At 40.6% G+C, this 27200-nt stretch overlaps 1 protein-coding gene across 1 annotated transcript in view; it reads right to left on the bottom strand.

Moving 5' to 3' along the window:
- Window positions 1-27200, bottom strand: part of PHIP (pleckstrin homology domain interacting protein) — a 154644-nt gene that overhangs the window by 55344 nt on the left and 72100 nt on the right. Inside the window, exons 14-20 of the mRNA XM_015418910.1 lie at window positions 22844-22997; window positions 22359-22493; window positions 17650-17778; window positions 5846-6071; window positions 4918-5043; window positions 3633-3816; window positions 3052-3175 (exon numbers count right to left, since the gene is read on the bottom strand). Coding sequence (XP_015274396.1) covers window positions 3052-3175; window positions 3633-3816; window positions 4918-5043; window positions 5846-6071; window positions 17650-17778; window positions 22359-22493; window positions 22844-22997 — 1078 coding nt within the window. The remainder of the gene's footprint in view (window positions 1-3051; window positions 3176-3632; window positions 3817-4917; window positions 5044-5845; window positions 6072-17649; window positions 17779-22358; window positions 22494-22843; window positions 22998-27200) is intronic.

Below are 27200 nucleotides of genomic sequence, written 5' to 3'. Positions count from 1 at the left end.
ACTGGTTCTGCTGCTGGCCTGGCTGGCAAACCATTCCTCTTATGCTGCACAGATTCTCTGGTTTGAACTGAGTCCAGTTGGGTTTGGGCACTTACTGGCACAGTGGCATAGGTTGTGGGGGGGGGGGCAGATTGTACTGGTTCTGCTGCTGGCCTGGCTGGCAAACCATTCCTCTTATGCTACAGAGCTCCTCTGGCTTGAACTGAGTCCTGTTTGGTTTGGGCACTGATTGCCACAGTGGCACAGGTTGGGGAGGGGCAGATTCATCTTATGCTTGGGTTTGGGCACTGACTGGAACAGTGGCACAGGTTGTGGGGGCCACCTTGCACTGGTTCTGCTGCTGCTAGCCTGGTAAACATGCTCCCTCAGTTTATATATGCTGCAGAGATTCTCTGGTTTGAACTGAGTCCAGTTGGGTTTGGGCACTGACTGGAACAGTGGCACAGGTTGTGGGGGCCACCTTGCACTGGTTCTGCTGCTGCTAGCCTGGTAAACATGCTCCCTCAGTTTATATATGCTGCAGAGATTCTCTGGTTTGAACTGAGTCCAGTTGGGTGTGGGCACTGACTGGCACAGTGGCATTGGTTCTGGGGGGGCACACTGCAAAGGTTCTGCTGCTGGCCTGGCAAACATGCCCCTCACAGCACCACCTCCACCACACACCTCACTTAGTTTCTTACACAGAGAGATTCTGCCTGCCTTTTTCCCATGCCCAATTTCCCATAGGAAACAATGGAAAACTGAGGGCACCCTCTTTGGATGTCCCTGGAATTGGACCCCCAGGTCCAATCTTTTCCAAACTTGGGGGGTCTTTTCGGGAGAGGCTCCAGCAGCTACAGTCCAAATTTGGAGCCGCTACCTCAAACCCCCTCCCCCCCAGCCCCCTGCAAACTTTTCAGAAGATTTTTGCAACTGGCTTCAATGGCCCCATTGGATATAATGGACCCGAATTTTTCGGGAATCACGAACATTTTCGGATATCTATACTATACCAGTATAGGTATTCAGGGTTTTTTTCAGGTTTCACGAAAAAATTCGGGTTCAATATATCCGAATTTTACCAATTTTTTTTTTTGCACATCCCTAATCATGACACAAATGCAAATATGAAACTGAGAATGCAGCAAAGAGGTCAGACCAAATTTCAAAGCCCCATTCTGCCATAGCTCGCTGGTCTCCTTCAGGTGTGACTTTTGGCCTAAACTACCTTACAGGGCTTTTGTTGTCAGGATAAAAAGTCACTTTGGGTCCTAACTGGGAAGAAAAGTAGGTTATCTAAATAAATAGTTGACCTGAATGTTATGCAGGCTGCTGAAGCTAAGTATGTGTATAGAAATATTAATTCCTATAGGCCTTAGGTCTCCCTTTGAATGTTCTGTAGGCTCATGTTTCTCCCTTGGAATGTATCTAGCTGACCCCTGTGGTGTGCATTTCCTATGTAAGCCAGGTGGCTGACCATTTGCTCAAATTGCCCCCCATAAACCGAATGCCTCTGCTGAAGCATGGCAGAGATGCACGTAGGCTCCTGGATGGGAGGGGGACAGGGAACCTAGTCCCACCCATTTACCATGACAACCCCAAATTTGGAAAGTACCTGTCTCATTGTGGTTGGCTACTGGCCAGGGCCGGCCATAATGAGATTGCAGTTCAAATTGGCTAACCCTTAGAGAGGAGCTCACTTTTTTGGCTTGCTCTCTCTCTGTTCCTGCCTGTACCCTGAGATGCTGTCTCTGCCATGGGTTGAGGCAGACAAAGGATTCTTTGTGGGCTGAAGCACATGGCTCTGGGCCCACAAGGATGCATCTATTCTTTCTCAAGATATTGGACTCTTACTATGGACTATTGACCCACCTTGCTGTTGGTAAATATGCTCTATCGTGTAGTTAGGCAAAACATTGCCAGGTTATTATTTTATAATCTTTTCTAGTTCTGAGTGCAAGTTCTGTGCTAAATAAACTTTACTCTTGTTCATAGATACTGTCTGTTGATGAGTAACTGGACTCTAAGCCTAGATTCTGGTGTGCCTAGCTGGGCTACACACTACCATTGAGCCTTAAAAGAGTGTATCTCTGAGGAGGTGCCAGAGCTAGGTATTGTTGTTGTTATTGTATTGTAAAAATATAGGAGTTCTTCCCTCATTCCTAGTCAGGCGTGGGGGCAGGATCCTGTACAGTATGCATGTCTGGCTAACGCCTAGATGACCTCCTGAGGATCCTGTCTATGCCCATTTTGAGTACTAGAAGGAAAACAATATGGGATAACAACATAATAGAGGCTGAACAGATTTAAAAACTTTCACTAGGTGTAAGAGCCTGCAAAACCTTAACTTTGAAACTGAGTCGTTTTGTATGTAATGCAGACAGTTTAAAAATTTCAAAAGGAATAGAACATTGAAAATGTTTACTCGGCAATTTAATTCTTAACAATAACAATATACCTAACTACATATTTAGAACAAGTTGGAAGATCAGTCTGTAGCCATAATAATACACAGAAATAATGTAAGAATTGGTCCCCCTCTCCCACGCATCCAGAGAGTACAAAAGTTAACAATGGAAAAAGTCTTCAAACCAGTGAGGAACTATTTTCTACTGTTAAAGCAGCTCAAACAGAAAAACTATTATCAGAGGCAACAAAGGTAAGACAATATGCTTGAGTGCAGATATGCATTTATAAACATGCACATATACAGATTTAACGTTTTGGCTGTAAAATCTTTTTATCAGCACTATAAATAAGCATTTAATCAATTTTCAGTATTATACACTTGAGAAAATAGAAAAAGATTAGCCATTCTTAAGAGGTAACGAAATATTAAGTTATATTACTGTACGATCTGTGCTTATATGCAGCTAGTTCCCAACTATCCATCTCTCATCAGTTTCCATTAAACTTGCCTTGCTATGATTTAAGTCCTGTTCTACATTACTAGGGTATTATCCAAGTTTACTCAGCAGTTAGTTTTATTGATAACAACAATGCTTACTTGCTAATACTTAGGATCGTACCCTTCATGACACCATGAACATTGGAGAATAACTCACTGTTTACCTTAGGCAAAGAAGGTATTTTGTTCTCTCTAGGAACATGACTTGTAACATGTTTCCTTTTTTCTTCCGACCTGTAAAACTTTGTTTCTTCTTCCCCTTTTGCCGTTCGCCATTCCTCCTGCCTACTGTAGGAAAGGAATTGACAGGTGTTAATGCTATTTCATAGCACACTTCTGAGTGAATTAAAAACTCCATAATGATTCCCTGCAGGGAGGGACTATACCTCCACATAATCTTAACTGACTGTAAGGTGTCCTGCACTTTGGATAAGGTATACATTGCTGAATAAAATAAATGTTTAAGAATGCGACTTTAAAAGTAATTTCAACACAAAAGCAGCAGCAATCAGACTGCACTCTAAGTGTTAAAATACCATAATACCGTAATTGTTTTGATTTACCTAGAAAAGTGAAAGGCCCAAGATGACAAATCCAAATGCAAGCAAACACATAATATACATTTGAGAACTACAACCTGGTAAAGTTGCCAAAAATGCACACTTCAGTATGTGGTTTCATATGCAATAGTTCCAAGTTCAGCAATGTGACTTTATCAATTTTATACCAAGAAGTTTGAATTTACCTGGCTACTCCTGTTGACAGTTCTGGCACCACAACTCTTCGACTCCATGCTACCAGGTCTCGTTCAGTAGCCATTTCACTTCTCGGAGCATTGCTATGCATCTGGCGGACACCCTCAATCTGTCCACTGCGTCTTAATCCCACATTTGGTGGTGAATGTACCTCTGAGGTAGCATTTACAGAGCCTGTGAAACAAAAACCAGCCAACCACCTTCAATCAAAAATACCACAAACTGTAGTGAGAAAACAGGACAAAATGTGCCACAACTATAAATGAGAGCACTGAACTGTTACAATTTTATACAAGCTTTATAATACTCAAAGAATGCATTTTTAAACGAAGACTACACCTCTCCTACCTTCTGACTCAGATAAAAATAGTCAGATCTCCATTCCTACCGATGTCTGATGAAGGGAGAGTTGGCTCTTGAAAGCTTATACCCTGAAAATCCTGTTGGTCTATAAGGTTAGGTTCACCCCAGTACAAGCCTATAACACCCTCTCTCTCTCTCTCCCTTCCCATAACCATTTCATATAAAATCTTAATAAAAACTCAGTTTTACTTCTGAATCACAATAGTATACTGTCAAACTCTGCTCTGCTTAGTTTGCAATGATGGCGGGAGGAGGGGACTTTCCTAAGAGGGGAGTGAATGCTGTGTGTGAACCATGCTGTCATAGAAGCCGTAACTTTCCCTGAACAAGCCTTCCTCCCAGAGGAACGTCCTTGAAGCCTTTGGTGCCAGCTTGCTAGAACAGCCGCCCTGAGCCTACCTTCGCGGGGAGGGCAGGATATAAATCAAATAAATAAACAGATAGTGGGATTGTATATTTCCTGGGGGCAGGGGGGAGACAATGCAATGGCTAGGCGGGATGGATGCGAAGTGTGATTGATCATTCACAGGGGTTTCATTTGAATTACTTATATCTGTACCTGTACTCGCCAAAACCCTCAGTTCTGACAGTACTGTTCTGGTCTGGATCATGTCTATTTCTCAATAAGCAGATCACTGCCAAAGAGTGTGTTGTTGAGAGTAACTTGTCCAGGAGCCTCACATATACCATATAACAACTTGGGGCATATATTCTGGAGGGATAAAATGTAGCCATTTATTCCACTCTCACAATAACAAACAATATCAATCATTTCATTCAGAAAAAAGACTAAAGACAGCATTAAGTAGGTCAAATGTTCTTTCTCCATCAGGTAAAAGTGCTAGGTTACATGTACTACATTCAATACAGTGGCCTATTTATTCAGCTACATAGAACAGAAGGATTCTTTACCCCTGCCAACTCTGTTAGTATTGCTACTTCCAGCCTCTCCAGAACGTCTCTGATCTTGCTCTTGTTGGAGTCTCTGTATCATGCTGTCCAAAGGGCTAACTTGTTGACTCAAAACTTGGTTCAGTCCTATGAAATGCATAATTTGAATTTAGTTATTGTGAAGAGCCAGCTAATTCTGCATTCATACTTAGCAAAGACAAACATTTTGTCTCGACAATTTCAGTGAATTGTTCTTAACATTAATATCAGCAAGGACAACAACAACAAAAGTACAAGCCATGGACCAAAGATCACTATTATTTGCAGGTGAACACACTGCAGAAACCTTTAAAAGTTACCTTCCTTCATTAATCCTTACTAGTATAAGCATTATAAACTTAACTGAACGTTACAAGCCATAATTTCTTTCAAACAAAATTCTGTAGCCTTTAAATGTAAAACTGCGTACTCAGTGACTAATAATAAGAGAAAACACATTGGAAGATATCTAATTATTATAAAATATGGTAAAATCTAATACCCACTGGTCCAACTTGTGGATTGGATCCACAAATAGGTAATGGCCTCACCTAAGGAGAGTTGTACATTATGTGGCACCTGAATACTTTGGAGATTCAGGTGGGTACCACTGGACTCAAACTTGGATCTACCAGAATACTTGCTTTGTTTTAAATAAAAAAGAAGAGAATAGTTGAAACATGCAGGAAAGGTAGGGAAGAAGAAAAGAAGTGTGAGGATATGTTTACACTGCTATACATTATCTGACTGTATTCATTTGGTGAGGGTGATGAGAATTTTCCCAGAATCCCAAACCTTTAAAGCAGACCTACGACAAGAAAGGCATCGTTCCAAATGTTATGACTAATGGCAGACACAAATAAATCTGAACATATACCTTGAAGTCACATATAGTTGTAATACAGCATACCTGAGGAAGTTACTCCCATCTGAGGAATAAGCTGTTCCTCTCTACAGTTCTCACGTCCTGGAACTAGTCTTTGATATCTGGATGGATGAGGATTACCATCAACATCAACCAAAAATGGAGGAGGCATGAGATGTGGTGCCTGTTGGGTCTGTTCATCCAACACAAAGTTGTTGGCATCACGGATCAGTGGCCGATAATCAGTATGAAAAAACATCTGGTCTGCTATCTGTAAATAAACCCACTTTTAAATTAAACACAAGGCTAATCAATATGCATTTAATCAAAAGACAAATCTGTACTTTAAAAAATAGAATTGGACACCACAAAAGACACAATGCTCTCAACTATAACCATAATCTAAGATACATGTTAAATAAGTCTAGGTTAAACTATTTAAGAATAATCATCGCTCCACAGCTTAATCTCATTCAATACTAGCTGAATGAGGACATGAATTGGATCCAGGTGTTTTATTTAAAGCAGGCAAGTAACTTGAGTCAATTATTGTTCACGTGACAAGCTGTCCTTCTAACATCTCCATAAATCAGGTATTATCAGGTATTAGCTAGCCTTCACTTATACAAAGGAATAAAAAAATAAACTGGCAAGAACATCCACATATGATGCATGCTCATCATATAACTGGCAGAATCTGACCAAAAGAGAAATCTTGGAGTCGTAGAAGATAGCTCAATTAAAATGTCATGACAGTGCGCAACTGCAATAAAAAAGGCCAAAGCTATGCTGGGGATTATTAGGAAGGGAATTGAAAACAAATTAGCCAGTATCATAATGCCCCTGTATAAATCGATGGTGCGACCTCATTTGGAATACCGTGTACAGTTCTGGTCACCAAACCTCAAAAAGGATATTATAGCATTGGAAAAAGTGCAGAAAAGGGCAACTAAAATGACAGAGTTCTAACACTTTCCCTATGAAGAACGGTTAAAGCACTTGGGGCTCTTTAGCTTGGAGAGACAATGGCTGAGGGGGTGACATGATCAAGGTTTATAAGATTATGCATGGGATAGAGCAGGGAGAGAAAGAAGTACTTTTCTCCCTTTCTCACAAAACAAGAACTCGTGGGCACTCAATGAAATTGCTGAGCAGTCGGATTAGAACAGATAAAAGGAAGTACTTCTTCACCCAAAGAGTGATTAACACATGGAATTCACTGCCACAGGTGGTGGTGGCTACAAGCATGGATAGCTTCAAGAGAGAATTAGATAAACATATAGAGCAGAGGTCCATCAGTGGCTATTAGCCACAAGGTATAGATAGGAACTCTCAGTCTGGAGCGAGTGATGCACTGTATTCTTGGTGCTTGGGGGTGGGGGGCAACAGTGGGAGGGCTTCTAGTGTCCTGGCACCACTGGTACACCTCCTAATGGCACCTGGTATTTTTGGCCACTGTGTGACAGACTGCTGGACGGGATGGGCCATTGGCCTGATCCAACATTGGCTTCTCGTATGTTCTTCTGTTCTCTTTACTGTGGAAATACGCTGTAAACATGTCCTTTTCATATCTTGCCAAACAGTCCTAACTGTAGTTCACATAGTAAGTGATCAACCACTATAAAATATCATACTTTGAGACACTTCAGTTACTAGCAACTGCCAGCCAGCTTGTTTTCATTAACAGTTATCTATTCAGTACTGAGTGCTCAAATCCACTTAATACATTTGCACGGGGGGGACAGGGGGACAAAGACAGAGGTCCTATGCTTGAGTCGGAGAGGTCCGAGGGTAGGGATCCCACTTCCGACCTTCGATGGAGTGCCGATGGTGCCAGCACCAGAGGTTAGAAGTTTGGGAGTGCTCTTGGATGCCTCCCTAATAATCGAGGCCCAGGTAGCAGCCACTGCCAAGTCTGCCTTTTACCATCTTCGGCTGATCAGGCAGTTGGTTCCCTTCCTCGAACACAATGATCTGGCGGAAGTGATCCACGCAATGGTCACCTTGAGATTGGATTACTGTAATGCCCTCTACATGGGGCTGCATCTGTCCCAAATATGGAAGCTACAGCTAGTGCAGAATGCGGCAGCCAGGCTGTTGATGGGTCTCCCTATGCGGGAACACTTCCAGCCTGCGCTAAAAGCACTGCACTGGCTGCCTGTAGCATACCAAACTAAGTTCAAGGTGCTGGTACTTACCTTTAAAGACCTTTATGGCCAGGGACCTATGTACCTAAAGGACCGCCTTTCCCCATATGTTCCCCAGCGAACACTGCGATCAGGTACTCAAAATCGCCTGGTCATCCCAGGCCCCAGAAAAGCCAGGCTTGCAGTAATGAGAGCCAGGGTCTTTTCAGTGATAGGTCCATACTGGTGGAATGAGCTCCCAGAAGACATCAGAGCCCTGCGGGACCTTTTACAGTTCCGCAGGGCCTGTAAAACGGAGCTCTTCCACCAGGCATTCGTGTAAGGAGCCGCCCGCAACCATTTGAGGCCCTGGCCCCAACACCACCAATATTAATAACATCATAACATCATTACCATCACTGAATAGCCTGTGCCTCGCAGATATGATCCACACACCATGCGCTAATTGTGGACTCCCGCCATGGTACATCTTATTGCTAACATTTTATGTATTGTTTTAAACAATTTATTGTAATTTTATTTGAGAGATGAGCCTGCTGCGACGGGGAGGGTAGGATAGAAGTCAAAATAAATAAATAAATAAATAAATGGCTCCTGGATTTGGTAAGTGTATAGTGCAGGCTTTGGGTTCTCTCTCAGGATACTCAGCTTCAGGCTCTACACTACAGTTCAATAAATGAGACAAAAGTACTTTTATTATCAAAGAAAAGGTAAGGCCAGTCTTAACAATAATTAGATGAACAAAGGAAAATTCAACGTTCTTCAATGGTTGCCAAAATACCAATAGTCATTAAAATCAGCTGAAACTTACTCAAAAGGTAGGAAAGATCCTGCCCAAAAGATGTGCGCCTCCCCCCCCCCCTTTTGGCTTTTATTCTTGGAAGTACCTGTTAAGACGCTACCCCCTCTCCTCCAGTCCAGCTGTTAATCAGTTTTCCCTCTAAGCTGAGTTAGTGTGAGCTAGCTCAGTTTTTTAGCCTCCAGCTCACACAGTTTTATCTTAGCTCAGGAACGGTGGCTCCAGAGCAAACTAATTCATGCAGTAGCCAAATCACTTGCTCACAACTTTAATGCCAGTAGCTCACAAAGTAGAAACTTTGCTCACAAGACTTCACAGCTTACAGGGAGCATTGCTGTTAATTAAGATATCTCAGCTGTGCAGCTCTTGTGAAGCTAAGAACTGGACAGTTCCTGCAATGACTTGAAAGGTCGATCTTCCCCCACCTGCCCTCATTCAGTTCTTCAATGTTGCTGTTTTACACACAAGCCGGTCTCTTCCTTACAGTAAGCTTAAAATGAGGACAGGCTTCAGGCAATGCTCCCTCCAAGCTGTGGAGTCTTGTGAGCAAAAATTCAACTTTGTAAGCTCCTGGCATTAAATTTGTGCACGAATGATTTGGCTACTGCAAAAATTAGTTTGCTTTGGAGCCATCCTTCCTGAGCTAAGACAAAAATGGGTGAGCCAGAAGCTAAAAAACGGTGAGCTAGCTCACACTAACTCAGCTTAGAGGGAACACTGGCTTCAGGATTCTTTCCACTAACCATAATGCTTGTTGTTGGAAAACCCCATGGACCACATCATGCCAGGCCCTCCTGTCTTCCATCGTCCCTCCAGAGTTTGCTTAATTTCATGTTCATTGCATCGATAACACTGTCTAACCATCTCATCCTTTGCTGTCCCCTTCTTCTTTTACCTTCAATCTTTCCCAGCATCAGGGTCTTCTCCAGTGAGTGCTCCCTTCTCATTTGGTGGCCAAAGTATTTGAGCTTCAGCTTCAGTATCCGGCCCTCCAGGGAACAGTCAGGGTTGATTTCTTTTAGGACTGACTGATTTGATCTCCTTGCAGTCCAAAGGACCCTCAAGAGTCTTCTCCATCACCATAATTCAAAAGAATCTATCCTTCAGTGCTCAGCCTTCCTTATGGCCCAACTCTCGAAGCCATACATTACTACTGGGAATACCATTGCTTTGACCATACAGACTTTTGTTGGCAAGGTGATGTCTCTTTTTATTATGCTGTCTAAGTTTGCCATCGCTTTCCTCCCAAGTAGCAAGCATCTTTTAATTTCATGGCTGCTGTCACCATCTGCAGCTATCCTGGATCCCAGGAACGTGAAGTCTGCCACTGCTTCCATTGACTTCCCCTTCTATTTGCCAAGGAGTGATGGGACTGGATGCCATGATCAAGCCAACTTTTGCGCTCTCCTCTTTCATCCTGAGCAAGAGGCTCTTTAGCTCCTCTTCACTTTCTGCCATTAGAGTGGTATCATCTGCATATATGAGGCTGTTAATGGTTTTTCCAGCAATCTTAATTCCGGCTTGTGATTCATCCAGGACGGCATTTCGCATGATGTACTCTGCATATAAATTAAATATGTAGGGTGATAATACATCCTCGTCATACTCCTTTTCCTATGCTAAACCAATCAGTTGTTCCATATCCGGTTCTAACTGTCGCTTCTTGACCCTTATACAGGTTTCTCAAGAGAAATGTGAGGTGGTCTGGTACCCATCTCTTTAAGGACTTGCCAGTTTGTTGTGACCACACAATCAAAAGCTTTAGCATAGTCAATGAAGCAGAAGTAGATGTTTTTCTGGTACTCCCTTGCTTTCTCCATAATCCAGCGAATGTTGGCAATTTGATCTCTAGTTCCTCTACCTCTTCGAAACCCAGCTTGTACTTCTGGCAGTTCTCTATTCATGTACTGCTGAAGCCTAGCTTGTAGGATCTTGAGCATGACCTTGCTAGAGTGTGAAATGAGTGCAATTGTGCGATACTTTGAACATTCGTTGGCATTACCCTTCTTTGGGATTGGAATGTAAACTGACCTTTTCCAATCCTATGGCCACTGTTGCGTTTTCCAGATTTGTTGGCATACTGAGTGCAACACTTTAACAGCATTATCTTTTAAGACTTTGAATAGCTCAGCTGGGATACCATCACCTCCACTAGCTTTGTTGTTAGTAATGCTTTCTAAGGCCCATTTGACTTTGCACTCCAGGATGTCTGGCTCAAGGTCAGTGATCACACCATTGTGGTTCTCAAGGTCACTGAGGTACTTGTTGTATAGTTCTTCTGTGTATTCTTGCCATCTCTTCCTAATCTCTTCTGCTTTTGTTAAGTCCCTACCATTTTTGTCCTTTATCATGGCCATCTGTGCAAGGAACATTCCCTTGATTTCTCCAGTTTTCTTGAAGAGATCTCTAGTCCTTCCCATTCTATTTGTTTTCCTCTATTACGTTGCATTGTTCATTCAGGAAGGCCTCCTTATCTCTCCTTGCTGTTCTCTGGAAATCTGCATTCAGTTGGGTAAATCTTTCCTTCTCACCTTTGCCTTTCACTTTCCTTTTTACCTCTGCTATTTGTAAAGCCTCATCAGACAGCCACTTTGCTTTCTTGCACCTCTTTTTCTTTGAGGGGGTGCTGATTGCTGCCTCCTGTACAATGTCACGAACCTCTGGCTCTCTGTCTATCAAATCTAGTCCTTTCAACCTATTCTTCACTTCCACTGTATATTCATAAGGGATGTGATCTAGGTCAAACCTGAATGGTCTAATGGTTTTCCCAACTTTCTTCAGTTTGAGCCTGAATTTTGCAATGAGTAATTCATGATCTGAGCCACAGTCAGCTCCAGGTCTTGTTTTTACTGACTGTATAGTGCTTTCCCATCTTTGATGGCAAATGATATAATCAATCTGATTTTGGTGTTGTCCATCTGGTGATGTCCATCTGTAGAGTCGCCTCTGGCTGTTGGAAGAGGGCATTCGCTATAACCAGCGTGTTTTCTTGACAAAACTCTGCCCGGCTTCATTTTGTTTTTCAAGGCCAAACTTGTCCATTATTCTGGTTACCTTCTGATTACCAGAATGCAGTCTGTTGTAAAATAAGCATTTATATGGCATTGCACTTTTATTAGGCAGCATCTAGCATACTCATTAGATACACAGTTTAATGCTCAATATCATTTAGATTAGAACCTTATAATTATGACATGTTATATGATTTAAAGAAGCTGGCCCAGAATTATTGTATGTTAAAAATAACTTAATTTATATTCAATAAACCGCTTGTTAAAATGCTAAAACATTAAAATCTCAGATAAACCTTGGAGCAAGTACCTTCGGCGTGTTTATCTGGAGCCGCCCTTCTGGTCTCATAATTGTTAAGGCAAAAGCAATGCAGGTAATACCGGGTTGTATCCTGGAGATAGGGACAGATGAAATTGGGAGGAGATATTTTTCCCCAGAGTTTGCTAAAAACTTTCCTCCTGAAGATTCACCGTTGCATCCTTTTCTCCGGTAAGAGATTACAGCCATCGCTGGGAGCTTGTTTAGTTTAAATTAGTATCTTCTTATCTTCCCTGGCTGCAATAAAGGTCAGTCTGCTGTATGCCAATAGCTCTAAAGTTGTGCTGTTGGTATTATAGCTTTAAAAAGGCAAATAAGATTTATAAAACTTGGCTAAATCTTAATTAAAACAGGAGCTTTCTTCCAACACGTCCTTCAGAGGGTTGGGCGGAACCGGAACATTTTCTCTTATAGGGGTTGTACCCTAAATTGGAACACAAGTAGGGCGGTTAAGAAACACTTGAAAGCACTGATAGAAGATGGGCTGGAGATAAGCGACCTAACAGACCTGGAAGTTCTACCCAGAATGGATCGGTGTGATAGAGTACTCCTTACCTTTAATACTCCATATATTCCAGCCTTCCTTTTAAAGAACAAAAGGTTTCTTTGGTCAAGAGGCATCTTCCCAACGTGAGTCTTTGAGAATGGCATCCTGAAACCTCTATTACCAAGGAAAAGTACCCCAGATCTCCAGTTTTATGCTCAAAATACACCCCCAAGCTGTGGCAATCTCAAGGATTCAGCCACTGAAGAGGATACCATCAATAAACTCAAGTCAAACATTATTCAGCCAGAGCTGACAAGAGATGAAGAAGAGCTTGCTGATGAAGTTCAGAAAGTGTTTATTGAGATACTGGACCATGAGCAGAGCGGAATGATAAACAGATTGGAGAGACTGAGGGACAAGCTGGTTAAGCTTAAAATGGACAGCCACGGCCCCTTCCCATTCTGTGTCAGTGATGGAAATGGATTTCAATTGTGCCTCCCCCCTCAACCCTCTACCTTAACATCCACTCTGGCTGTCCAGGAAAGTGTGCCAGCCAGAACTCATCTCTGCTTAGTGGACGACGTGTTAGGGGCTAACGAGTCCCAAGACACTTATAAGGCCACAGGCTGTATAGCCCCAAGGAATGGAAGTGTATTCTTTGATGAGAACAGGACACTCAATCGGATAACGGATTCTGAATGACTGAGCTATGAACCAGCAAGCCCAAACCTTAATATATTTTCATGGAATATTGCGGGATGGAAGAACAAATCTGCTGATCCCACCTTTAAAAGTTTCCTGGCAAGATTTGAGGTGATCTTACTGCAAGAAACTTGGGCCTGTTATGAAATTTCTATGGAGGGTTTTAAGTCCCATTCATTACATGCCTTTAAAACTAAGTACTATGCTCGCCCTCAAGCGGGCTTAGCTATACTTTGGTCCAATAATCTAAATTGGAAGATCTGTCTGTTAAACAAATGTGGTCATATTGGGCAGGCTTCCATGCTAAAGAGCCTGGGGAAATCTTTAATTGTAATTAATACTACCTGCCACCATGTTCAGCAAAGGGTCCTATGTCTGACTACTGGGAGAAGCTCTTCTCATATTTAGAGGGGTTAAAGCAGAATCACCCAAATTCGAACCTACTGATTACTAGTGACTTTAATGCTAGAGTAGGCCAGAATAATGTAGGGGTGGCGGGGAAGATGGGTCTTGACTCGGAGGATGCTATCCTTACTTGTCTCTCTGAACTGAGGATTTCTAAAGATCAAACCTTAAATGAGGCCGGTGTATATCTTGCTCAATTCTGTATGAGATTCAGTCTTGTCATCCTAAATGGATCACACCCCTACGACTACCCCGGTGAATTTACATTTGTCTCCCCCCGGGGTTGTAGTGTGGTAGACTACATGCTAATCACACCGGCCCTTAGGGAGGAGATGAAGGACTGTGCAATCTCTGAACGCCTTGAAAGTGATCATTTCCCACTGACTTTGATGTTGGGTGCCCGTCAGACCCTGCAGGAGTGGAGGTTTGAGGGTTAAAGATGGCAGCACATCATCTAAGCTACCTAGAATTATCTGAATACAAAGGGTAGTTGAGATGACCGCGAGGTACCTGGGCCCCAGTAAACTAGATAAGTTCTTAGCTCTATCTGAGAATACACCTTTAGAATGGATTCCGTTGTACGATGAGCTTGTTAATGATCTCTCCGGGATCATGAGGCTGCAAGTAAAGCAACATAAGGGCAGTGGGGAAGCCTCTAAGCGTGGGTGGTTCGACAATGAGTGTCAGGTGATGAAGAGTCACTTACGTGATATTTACCATCGTTATAGGATGGCAAATTTACCTACACCAACTTTATAAGAATAAGCAGAAAGATTTCCTGATTAAAAGTTGGAAACCCTTCTTGCAGGCCACAACCAACAATGATTCAAGGAAATTCTGGGCCTTGATAGCCGAGTCCATGGGAAGAAAGGGGTCAGCAAACAATTTAGTCACAGCTGATGGCTGGTACAATTATTTTACAACGATTTTCCAGGTGACCAGATACATTCTCGAAGAGGATTTGGATGTCTGCTTGGACGATTGTCCAAGTTGGGCCCCCGTGCAGACAGAGGAGACTGATACTTTAATTAAAGCCCTTAAATTGGGAAAGGCCCCTGGGCCTGATGCTATTCCACCCGAAGCTATTAAGGCTTTTCCACAATGGTGGCCCCCCCTTCCTTGCAGCCCTTTTTACAGCTGTAGACAGGACTGGTGCAATTCCTGATGATTGGAAGAATGCTGTCTTAGTTCCCATTTTTTTAAAAGGTGATCCTCAGCTCCCAAACAATTACAGACCGATCAGTCTTTTATCCATCATGGGGAAGCTATACGCCAACCATTTGGCTGATAAACTTAAATCTTGGATATTAGAACAGCAAATCCTGGGGCCAGAACAAATTGGCTTCTGCCAGGGCAAATCGACCCTAGATCACTGCATAGTCCTTAGTCATCTAGTAAATAAATATAGGAAAGAGAAAGGTTGCAAATTATATGCAGCCTTCTTAAGACCTCAAGGGAGCCTTTGATTCAGTGCCCAAGGGCATCTTGTGGAGGAAACTGAATAAATTGGAGATTGACAAACGATTGCTCTTTTTGATTAAAAAAAATTATACACAGAAACTACTTGCCAGGTTAGATATACAAAAGGAGACCTAATGCCTAAGATCGCAATTTCAGTAGGTGTCAAGCAAGGCTGTATCCTGGCCCCTTTATTGTTCAATCTATTTTTAAATGATCTGGCACCCTTTATGAGCAGTGTTAATGGGCATTTCCCCAAGTTGGGAGCAAGACACTGCCCGCTATTATTGTATGCCGATTATGCCGTTCTCCTTTCACTTTCAAAGGTTGGGATGAAAAAGATGCTAACACGTTTCTCAGTCTACTGTGATAAGAATATGCTGTCCCTTAATTTTGATAAGTCCAAAATTATTGTGTTCGGTCGGAGCTGGAAGTCATCTAGATGGACTGTTCGAGGAAACCCTATCGAACAGGTGATGAGTTTCAAATACCTTGGTATACATTTCCATTACAATGCTAATTGGGCCTCCCACACTAAGGAGGTGGTAAAATCAGTGAATAGCAGTGTAGTTGCAATATCCTGCTTTTACTATACGAAAGGAAATCAGTTTATACCTGCTGTTCTTAAGGTATTTAACTACAAAATATGTGCAAAACTCCTCTACGGTGCCCCTATCTGGATCTCTGCCTTTAACAATATGGATGAAAGAGTCCAATCCAAATTTCTTAGAAAAATTCTAGGGCTCCCAACTTGTGTACCTTACGCGGCAATATGCCTTGAGACAAACCAGAGACGTTTAGTCACCAAAGCGTGGCTCTCAACGTTAAAATTTTGGCTGCGACTTGTCTATAGAAGTGGGTCTAATAGTCTCATCGCGTATATGCTGCATGAACCCCCCCCCCCCATCAGATTAGTTGGCATGTGTTGAAGGGCAAATTACTCTCATGGGGCACAACATGGATGATTTGACCCTTCTTTCGAAGAAGCAGACTTGTAGCATGATTAAACAGAGACTAATCGATATAGAAATGCAAGAACTTAACAGTCTTGCCACTGGGCACTGTTCCCCAATTTATTGGGGGATCTCTTTTAATGTGCAGCTTGCAGAGTATTTCTCTTGTTTGATTGATCCCCATATTAGAAGGGTCTTCACACTGGCCCATTTCAACGTGCTTCCCTCAGCTGTGCTATATCGGAGATTTTAAAAAAAACCGTTCTCGGATAGGTTATGCCCATGTGGGCTAAAGGAGATTGAAGGAATGGACCATGCACTTCTGTCTTGTAGACTTTACCAGGATTTACGTGCTTATCACCTCGATCCTATACTGTGATCCCTGGATGGCAAATCTGAGAAAAGTAAGATTGTGAACCTTCTAGCCTCAAACAGGGCAGATCTCACCGAAGCAGTGGCAAACTTCCTGTATTGTGCATATAGGAGGATAAGTCTTTTCTGTCAGAATGAGTAGTTAATTGACTGGTTTTTCTTTCACTTTCCTGTATCTCTGAACCAAGGTCGCTGTTGTTATGCCAATAAAGGTTTGTTTGTTTGTTATATGATTTATATAAACAAATAAACATAATTTCTAGCAGAATTAGTTCCAAGTTACAAATACAACATTCTGCATCTGAAGGCACTTCCACAGATGAATGTCTCAGCTCCAGCACCTGGTAGGCCAAATCCAAACACTGGGCCACACACAGCAGGGCTCCCAATAACAGAAAGGGAGGTCAACAGCAACCAAACTGGAGGTGGGGGGAGAAGATATCATGAGATAAAAAAAATGATCTAATGCAAAACTCCAGGGAGGAATAGAGCCCAAACCCAAAATGGGAGCACTTGATGACCAACCTCTGGGTATGAAGCACTGCATATCCTCAAATACAGTCTAGTTTTGTATCATGTTGGGGAAGAGATACAAAGAGGAAATGTAGGGTTGGTTCCAGCAACCCTTAGCACCACTGAACCTTAATGTTACTCAGTCAAGCTGGTACAGTGCAGACCTCTCATATTTCTTCTATTAAAAGGAGGGATCCTGGCCTAAAGCCTAGTGACAGACCAGATGGAAAATATGTAATTGTAAACTGAAAGGAGAAATACTGGCTTTAGAGAGGAAGGGAAGGTGCCTTTAAAATCATAATTTAAACTGTGTCACTACATTCCAGACAAAATATTATCAGCATGTTAAATTAACAGTTCAATAGTATTACTGTATTATTTCCCACATGGTTTTAAGGGTACATATTAGAGTTGTGTTTAGCAGCACTTCTCTCTTAAACAGTGTAAAGTATGATATAAGCAATTTCAAAAAGCACCCATGAGCTGAAAGTGATGAGCCTGTGCTGTTTATATACAAACAGGAAAAACTGATTGAACACAGAATGTAAATATAGCATGTATTTAGACAGAGATTACAGTCTGAAGTTGGAGAACCAGATGATTAAAGGTAACTAACTGATTGTTCTTGTACTGAAGTTAATAAAAACTAAACAAATTTAGAGTAGTTTATGTACAATAAATACCTTGTCATATTTGCTACTGGAACCAAAGCCAAAAATGAGAAGATGACCGTGAGAGTCTGTACAGGCAAAATGCTGGCCATCAGGTGAGCACTTGCAGTCAAAGACTGCTCCATGACCTTGCCCTTCAATCTGAAACAGTAGCACATAAAATTACTAGAAAACAGGCAGGTATAGTTGTGTATTTTCAAACACACAACCACGACAACCTATTTAAAAAGTATACTGTTAGAGGGAAATCATTTTCAGTGTGTCATTTATTTTTATTTATGCTTACTGGCTTGCATAGTCTGATGTGTTATAGGTAAATACATTTTCTATCTCTTGGCATTTTAAGGAAAAACAAAGTAATCCAAATCTATTTACAAAGTATTTATTTGGTTAATATTAAGGGGGAAGGTACTTCATTTTCAATACATGTGTTAAAGTGCAATACAAAGCCTATTACCAGAAACCAAGCAGGTATCAAACATAGTAGCACTTGCTTCAATAGTAACATTAACTAGTTAAGTAAACAGGTTGTTAATGTAACTATTAAAGTAAAAAGCTTCTAAAAGCATCCTCCTTAAATAGTCCAACAACTATCAGAAAAGCTACCTGAATATTTCACTTAGTTATCCTGTGGTTTGTTCTAATATATCAAAAAGCTACACAGATTTAAATTACTAACCAGTTTTTGCCCCTTCTTGTAAACTGTAGTGGAAATCATAGCTTTTTGCCCAACTTTTGAATCTATAATGATATGAACCATATCAGCCAAACTACTTATTCATTTAGTTGAACTCAGACACTGCTTTGGATTGCTTGCAACTCAGCTATAGAACTGCAAATATTTTAAAAAGAATTTTACCTGATACTCATTTTCTGTTTTCCACTTCCATTAATCCAGAACAAATGGGTTTTTGTTATTCCCTGTAACCTGTCAATCAAGCACAGGTGACCAATCACCACTCTGAACTTTATGTCCTCAGTACTCTACCAATATTCCCAGTTGCAAAATAATTTCAGTATAACTTCAGGGAAAATCCTTTGTTCCTAACTATAAGGCTACAATCTAGAATTACGAAAGAGGAAGAATACTTCCGCAAACAATCCACTAACAAAGCCCTTGGAAACAGAATAAAGAGTCCTATTACAGACTGAAAAATAAGGTATAAATGTTTGCTTGTCAAGTCCTAGATCATACACAATGACTAGGGTTTCCAAAATTAGGTGTGTTTGAACATATCCCAATTCAAAGAATATTACTTGATAGCACACTCCACTGATTTCAATGGAATCTATTTCCAAGTTACACATTAATGAATCTGGATAAGATTGCCTATTTACCACTGCATTCTAAAACAGCTTAAATCTATAATAATCATAATTGACAAGGATGACCAAAGATTACTCAGGTTCTTACCAAGTAAAGCTAGCTTTTCAAAGCTAACCAACCTTGCACTGAACTAGAGAGCCATGACCCTACTAAAAACTAGCTGATTCTGACTGAACTCCTTTATCATGCTGTATGCTAATTTGCTGCTATTCACGTCTTACCAATTGCATTCATCCAGTCTTAGCTTTTACTGCTGGGTTACTTATGCACTTTGACTCTAATTAGCCCTTCCTGGCAACACCCTTCTCACCTACTAACTTTATGTAATGGCTGGTGACTTCTGTTCTAATGTATCTGAAGAAGTGTGCATGCACACTTAAAAGCTTATAACCCAGAATAAAACTTTGTTGGTCTTAGGTGCCAACTTTGTTCTGCTGCTCAGACTAACATGGTTGCAGAACTGAATCTATCCCAAAATATGCATTACATACTAAAAGCTACTCTGCACATTGCCCAAAATAGCCTGCATCCAAATTCTATACAGGGAACACCGAATGGCCACACCTAGGACTTCTATGTGTGTCCCAGGGCTGCTTTCAGTCCCTTTTTACCACAGTCCATGTCTCATCAAAACATGTTGTTGCAAGTGGGGGGGGGGGGGGGTTTCCCCTCAAGAAACATCTGATACGAGTCGCTGTGATTGGAAATTAAATACCAACCAAACCCATAAAACATACATGGAAGGCTTTTAGGCAGACAAATTGCTTTATTTGGATTTTGGGCAGCATTCCAATGGAGCTTTAACAATAATATTTAATCCAGTTTTAGAATCACAAATATATTTAAAATGTTAGCTCTGCTTCCTGCAAAGAAAAGACAGGAACTGACACAAATTATTGTGGCTTTGGTATTAACAAACATTTTTATTGTTTAGGGTTTGCCTTTCCTGAGAACGGGGTATTAAACCAGTAACAAAATGTTTCTGCAGAAATTGTAGGCAGATAGGCAACTTCAAGCATCTTTTAGGCCATATTATTCCACATGCTAGAGTGTCACAATCAGCTGTCTTTGTGTTTCCAGTCAGAGGATACAACGAGGTAGCTGAAAATATTTGTTTCTATCAAATCACAAAATATTTGGATTTGAGTACTATGATATAACTATTTTGACTCTCATATTAAGGGAGAGGAGTTTAAGTCCTGTGTGCTCCTCTAGTTTAAATGTCAATTAAGAGAAAACTAAATGTGACAGTTAGAAATCCTTTGTTTACTCCTATGTCTGCCCTGTTCATGTATAAAAGAGAAGATGAGGTGGTCTAGTTTCAAATCGACATGAGTGACAAACTGAACATCTCGTTTTCCTCCTTCCATTATCTCTCCATGTTACATCATACACGGCACTTTTTCCCCAAACCAGCACACCACTGTTCCAGGTTGAGAGAAGGTGGATAGGAAGTTTGGGTGATGGACCACGGTGAGATAAGACAAGGAAGGGCTTAGACCCCCTCACTAAAGGGAATAAAAACCCATTATGAATTTAATCTATTCACCCTGTCTGGTATCAGGTGCTTTCCTAATGTACCATGACATAGGATTCAGATGTCTGTCAAATTTCTAACACACCCTAACAATTGTACTTGAAAGAATACTTTTATTTAGACATGCCCCTGAGCACTTGTAGTTCATTAAGATGACATCTATGGTGATCCTACACAGTCACCAAATTCAATGGGACTAGCTTGTAAATGGGCATAGGACTGCAGGCTTAAAATTAGAGGAATGTAAAGGATGCTGAAAAGTTAAATTAGAGGAGTGTAAAGTTAAAGCTATCGAGTATGTGACTTCTAAGATTAGATTCATGTATGTTTGTATACCTGACTACTACATTTACAATATAATAAACAGAATACCACAAAAATTTATTTGGGGGGCTTTGCTCATTTACCTTCATCTATTCCTTTTGTAGTCAGGGAAAATGACTGAAGAATGCAAGAGATTCACTGAAGGAGCACAGGACAGGAATAGCTTTACAAACTTTAACCTCTGCTTGATTCACACTTTACAAAAACCCATTTGCTCTGAATTAGTAGACAGTGAGACATTATCCAAATAGAGTCTAGGCAAAGAGAACTGGATACTCTTATATAAAGTTGGATGTCTTTCAGATTTTAAAAATGAACATTATTAGTATCAACAGAACTTCCTTTAGAATCCTGACCAAAGAATCAGCTATCTCCAACTCATTTTACAGTCCCTGCTTTTGGATGGCAATTTATGCACAACTATCTGAAAGGAGACCCAGTGATGCAATCACCCAGTTCTGCATAATACAAGCCAATTATATAAACTATAAACAGCCACTCGGGCTTTGATGACTAACAACTGCTCTCAAGCAATGACAAAAACTTTCTTTCAGAAACTCTTAATGCGTCAGAGATACTTTACACAGAAGTATGCAGGCAGGTGAACTAGTCAACACTTCTTAATAGGCTAGTAACACTTGTTGACTTATTTACAAGACTGGCACAGAGTAAATATATTTATTTCAATATATTCTCAAGGCTGATTTCCCACTCTGGGTATTTAGCAACTTCTCTTACCACCCACAAATTCCCTTTCATTACTTCCAGCCTGTTGTAGTGTTAGACCCAACTGTTACCCAACTATCTGGTGAAAATGAAACCGGGTATGCTCCTAAACTCACTCGGAGAACAAGCGATACCCCACCTGGAACTCTCATTTTTCATGTGCAATATTTTCAAGTTATGTTTCTTAATTTTCTGTCTCATTCATACTCAGATACTTAACTGAGATATTTAAAGTTTTCTATTGGACATGGAATTGTGCAAATAAGTACCTCATACTGGAAATCTAGTTCTAGGTTTATAGTTTACATGTTACCAATCATTACTCTTGCATACCCATCAAGTGATTTACAAATATATTCAGGGCATAGTGTAACTAATTTCAAAGTATAAAATTATTTCCACCTTCTGAAGTATAGCTAAAGATGCAATTAAACCTCTAACTTCCACAGCACAGCAAACAAATGTTCTGTAACTGAACGTCTATACATAACTGGGGACTCTTCCTTACAAGCTGGCGGACACACCTGTATTATAGTGTTCTTGGTCTAAGAAAGAATAACTTCAGATTCAAGAAAGAATAACTTCAGATTCATGAATACGAATAGCTTGAAATTAGATTTTAAGATCACCTATACAAGACAATTGTTAGCAAATCTAGAAGACTCTATAAACAGCTAGGTGTATACTAGTATGTGCATGCATCTACTACGCATACAGATTTACATTTTACACAATTCTGTCCAACTATATTTGATTACCAAAGGTAAAAAACCTTCTATAACATGTCTGAAAACAGATAATATTTACCATGTTGAAATAAGACCGGATTTTTACTCCCCTTGCCAAATCCCATACTATGACATTTCCATCATGGCCAGCTGAGAACAGAACTCTAGCATCAAAAGGGTGACTCTCAAGTACAAACACTTCATCTTCATGTCCCTACATTTTTTTAAAAAACAGGACAACAAACAGAAACCAATTAGATAATGTAACATCTATGGTAAAGACTATTTTAAAAAAATGAGCAAAACATTTGCTTGCATCCTGAAGGAAAAAATCTAATATTTTGTTAATTACTAAAATCTGCCATCCTAACCAAAAAATTAAAAAAGTGAAGCATCTACCTTTCAATACTTTAAACTATTTAAAGCTAATGCCATATTATTTTCACACAAACACCCAAATTCTCATTTAGCCTCACTGAAAATTGTGTCACTATACAAAGACACAACAATGCTATAATCATTATGACAAACTACAAAAAAAAAGGATTACTACTTTTTCCTTACCATAAGGACATGAATAAGTTGACCAGTGAAGGAATTCCAAACTTTCAAAGTCATGTTATTAACTGCTGTAATAACAGAGTTGTCATGACGGTCCCATGCCACCATAGTAACTTTCAGTTTTGTGATTTTGTCTTCTACACCTTGGAGGGCTTGGCTACAATTAAAGAACAAAATATTTAAATAACTGAAACATTTAAAACCTTCTTTTAATGATGAAGATAATTTTTTTAAGACTTGGTTAAAATGGTCAGAATTCCACATGAGTATTTGATAAAATGAACAACCAACACCATCTAGAGCAATGATAATATCTCCCCCCCCCAAGACACACGCCTTCAACGGACAGATCTGTTAGGTAAGTTTTACAGAATGCAACACAGTCATGGAGAGAGCATCAGCCTGTATGAATTCTCTTCATCTACTTCCAAAGGCCCCTCATGGAATCTCCCAAAGGAAGAAAGTGCTTTTCCAGTTTCAGAGGCCATGGCTGAAACAATAAATAAATGGCAAACTTAAAACACTGGATTCTATAATGGCTTTAAGCACAAGAAAGTGAAAGTTCGAAAAGGTACACATCCCAGTCTCTAATTATAATTATGGGCAACCTCCTCAACTTTCTCTTATATCAGCCTTAAACAGGGTTAGCCAGGATGTCAATCTTACTGGGGGCAGACCAAGTGTAGCATTTCTTAGCCACTGTACAATGTTCTAGAGAAATTATATGAAGCGGCATTACCAAGCCCTTTTGTCCAAACAATGCAGTTTCAATGCAGTAGTGCTTGATAAAGGTAAATGGAGAGCTCCACATTACTGCTCTACATACATCAGGTAAAGTAGCATTTGCTTCATGCTACTGAGGTGGCAGCTCCTGTCACTATGACTGTAAAATTCAGTTTCGGGATGTGGAGCCCAATTACTGATATACTGTTATGATAAAATTCTGAATTTGTCAACTCAGATTCACCTAGGTGACATTTTCACTGAACACAATAAAATAAAGATCTGAACCCTAGCATCTTCTGCTACCCATAAATAGAACTTCAGTGCTCTACACACATCTTAAGGTGATATTCCTTTTATCTGAGGTGAGAAAGACTTGAACAAAAGAAAGGAAGAAGTTAATGAGATCTATGAAACAGAAAATTTTAAGGCTAAAAGTATGCATGCAAGACAGTTCCTTCCTCACAAAGTGTCTAGTTGAGATAATCTTGTAGCAATGATGGCCATACCATGTACCTTTAGCATCATATGATGAAGTGGAACATTGCATTTTGACTCAAAAGGCACTTTTATGATTATGAAACAAATCCATGGAAGAATATATGCTCTGAACAATGGCTAACAAGACTGACCTCTACAGGAACTGTGTAACATGTGGATGCCTCAAGAAACTTTAGAACCAGGCTAATGCAAAGCTTGAATCAGTGTCAATTGCCTCTTTAGAATAGCAAGAAGTAGCCATCGAGACTCACCTGCTACAATAAACCTAGCAAGTGAAAGACATGAACCTTAGCTGAACCAAATTTCTTCTCTCTCTAACCATTTTACAAAAACTTTCCAGAATCTTATAAATTCAAATGGCTGAGGTTTCCCAAGAAGCCAGAATCATCTCAGTTACTGTACATCCAAGTCTCTTCAGACTGCACAATTCAGTTTCCAGGTACCATTGGAGGAGACAGATGATATACTAAACCTTGTATGCCATGGATCCTCCACAGATATGTACTTCAGTCCCCAGCCAAAAAGAGCAATTAACTTCATTTCTGCATGTTTCCTGATGTATTTTTCAGGAGACACTGGAGATTAGCATACTTTCTCAAAAGGAAGACAATACTTTTTGTGAATTTCTTAAAGAAGGTGGGAGGGATTATCTTTCACTTGGATAGAGAACTCTGCCAAGTTGATGCAGCATGGGACTGCTGTTAAGAGTGATTCTCTCACTGTGCACTGGGAGAAGGCATTTCCTGAACTTACTCTCCAGGAGACAGTAGTTGTGAAAGTGATGCAGTAGCTGACAAGCTCTACCTTTTAGGATGCTCTGGGTGGCAAGGAACAAGAGAAGGAGTCAGGGAGACTCACTGGCTGACTTTAGGGCTGTAGTTTCTTCCCTGGGGAACAGTGGCAGAAATGATGAAGGGGGAGTGGGGCTTCACTGCTTTGGATTTCACTGCTACAGAGTATGATCTTGGTTTTCTACTGACCCATGTTTGTGCCTTAGAATCCTAATCCGTACAGACTTTTGCTCCTTTCCTTGGCCTTCAGACAAGGTTTGACGTCTTCTTTTTCTATTTCTGAAAGGGCCATCTGAGCAGCTGCCTAGTCACTTGGAGTCTTGTTTTGGCATTTAAGAAGCCAATCTTACTTTTTTTAAAAAGGAGGATCACCTTAAATGTGGAACCATCTGCATTGGCATATAACCCTGGGGGGTAAAGTTTAACATTTATTCATTTATTTATTCAATTTTTATCCCACCATCCCCGCCATAGGAAGGTTGTCTTTCAAGGAAATATGGCAGTAATTTATTTTAACAATGTATGTACTGCTCAACCATCAGGATTATGAAGCAGCAAACAATTTAATAATTTAAAATAGTAATGAAACAAGTTAAAAACACAAATGCTACAAATTCACAGATCTATAGAACAAAAACAAATGTTTATGATGATTCTTTGCTGGTTTAAATTAAAGCCAGAAGAGCCACTTTTTGCTCCCAGTTCTAAGAAACTAGTAATGTGGGGCTCATGTTGCACCACCTCAATTCATCAAGACCTAGTAGTATGTCCCTCAAACCATTTTGTCGGCATCTGTTAGCCAAATCTCTGGCAGAATGCAGCATATTCTACTTCAAGTGGAATTGTAAGAAGAGAGCCACACCTGAGAATTGTAATTAGTATCCAAGTGAAATTAATCTTCATACACTGCTGTTAAGCTGCACCTCACCACAACAACAGACACTATCTTTGCTACAAATGGCATAACATAATCACTTTAGTTAGCTTGCTGACATGGTCAAAGTCTGAGATTTCTTCTAAAAGACTGCTAGATCAAAGCTCTTGTGCGGACAGAATTAGCTGCATCTGCTCTATGCAGTGTACATGGCATAGTCTCATTTTTCTTTTAGCTAAGTCTTATCAGATGTGGTCCATGGGGTCACGAAAAGTCGGACTCGATTGTGCGACTGAACAACAACAACAACAAGCAGATGTCCCTCACCATCCTAAGAATAACTTATTGTACTACAGCAGGTATCAGAACAACCACAGCCAATACTAGCACCACTCCCACAACCTTTGACAATGGCTCATAATGATTACATTAAATAGTCTTTAGAGGACTTAGGTTTTGCCTCTCATACCCTATCTAGCTCATCAGGGAAGCCGACAGTTAAGAATTAACCCTCTGGGAGAGAAATCTCACTTTCACTCTACAGCCTGAGATGCCGTTCTTCTGATGTTTCACCTCCATTACCTTAAGAGTTTTGTTGTTAAAGGACTATTATTCAGTCTGGAACAGCCTACCTTACCAGGGTGCAGAGGTAACAACAGCTAACAACTACTCTCCCCTCCTACAATATCCTACAGGATGTTCCAGTAAAATTCACTTCCCAGGGCTAGAGATCCTGTGTTAACTGCCACCAGTATGTCACAAGGCTTGTGATTTGGGCTCTGGCTGCAGACAAGTCATTCAAAGTCACTTGCACTATAACCTTTCCGGCTGAACCTTCAGACTTTGAAGGAGCGTATCCACAATCAGGGACTAGAGCACTGTAGTTTGACATCAAAAAATTGGTCAATGTCATATTGTCCTTTACAGAGCTATGCTTTTATTCCTGTTTTCCATATTACAGAACCATTCCACAATGAATAATAGAAGCTTAATGGAATATTAATAACCAGGTGAAGTTATTTACCACCATGCCATGAAAAGCTTCAGCTGCCCATTTCCACATACTAAGCCACTATTAAAGAGTGAGGACATTTTCCTCTAGGCCTGCTGGCAACCCTGGTGGGGGCCTACACAAAAAACAAAAGAGCTCTTTCACCCAGTAGAAGTTGCAAAGGTCCCTAGAAATCCTCTGACCTAGAAGTGATTGGGAAAGATAACACTACAGGACTCTATACATCTTTCCTTACAGAAGGGAGGACACAATCCCACAAGCCTTTTCCTGATCTCATAACCAGTTAAGAGGTTGCCAGCATTACATTTGCACCAGCCCTCGTATGCTCAATTAAACAGGGAGTTCATAAATAAATTTAAGTCTCTACTGTGAGTCACATGGTCTCTAAATACCACTGATAGGTAATTTAGAAGCAGCTTTGTCTTTCAAGTGCAGCAACCATAATAAGCAGAGATTTAC

Source organism: Gekko japonicus, unplaced genomic scaffold (assembly GCF_001447785.1).
Source record: "Gekko japonicus isolate JY-2015 unplaced genomic scaffold, Gekko_japonicus_V1.1 scaffold2182, whole genome shotgun sequence".
Classification (NCBI taxonomy): Eukaryota; Metazoa; Chordata; class Lepidosauria; order Squamata; family Gekkonidae; genus Gekko; species Gekko japonicus.
The sequence above is the reverse complement of the archived record's forward strand: the minus strand, read 5'-3'. Positions and strand labels throughout refer to the sequence as shown.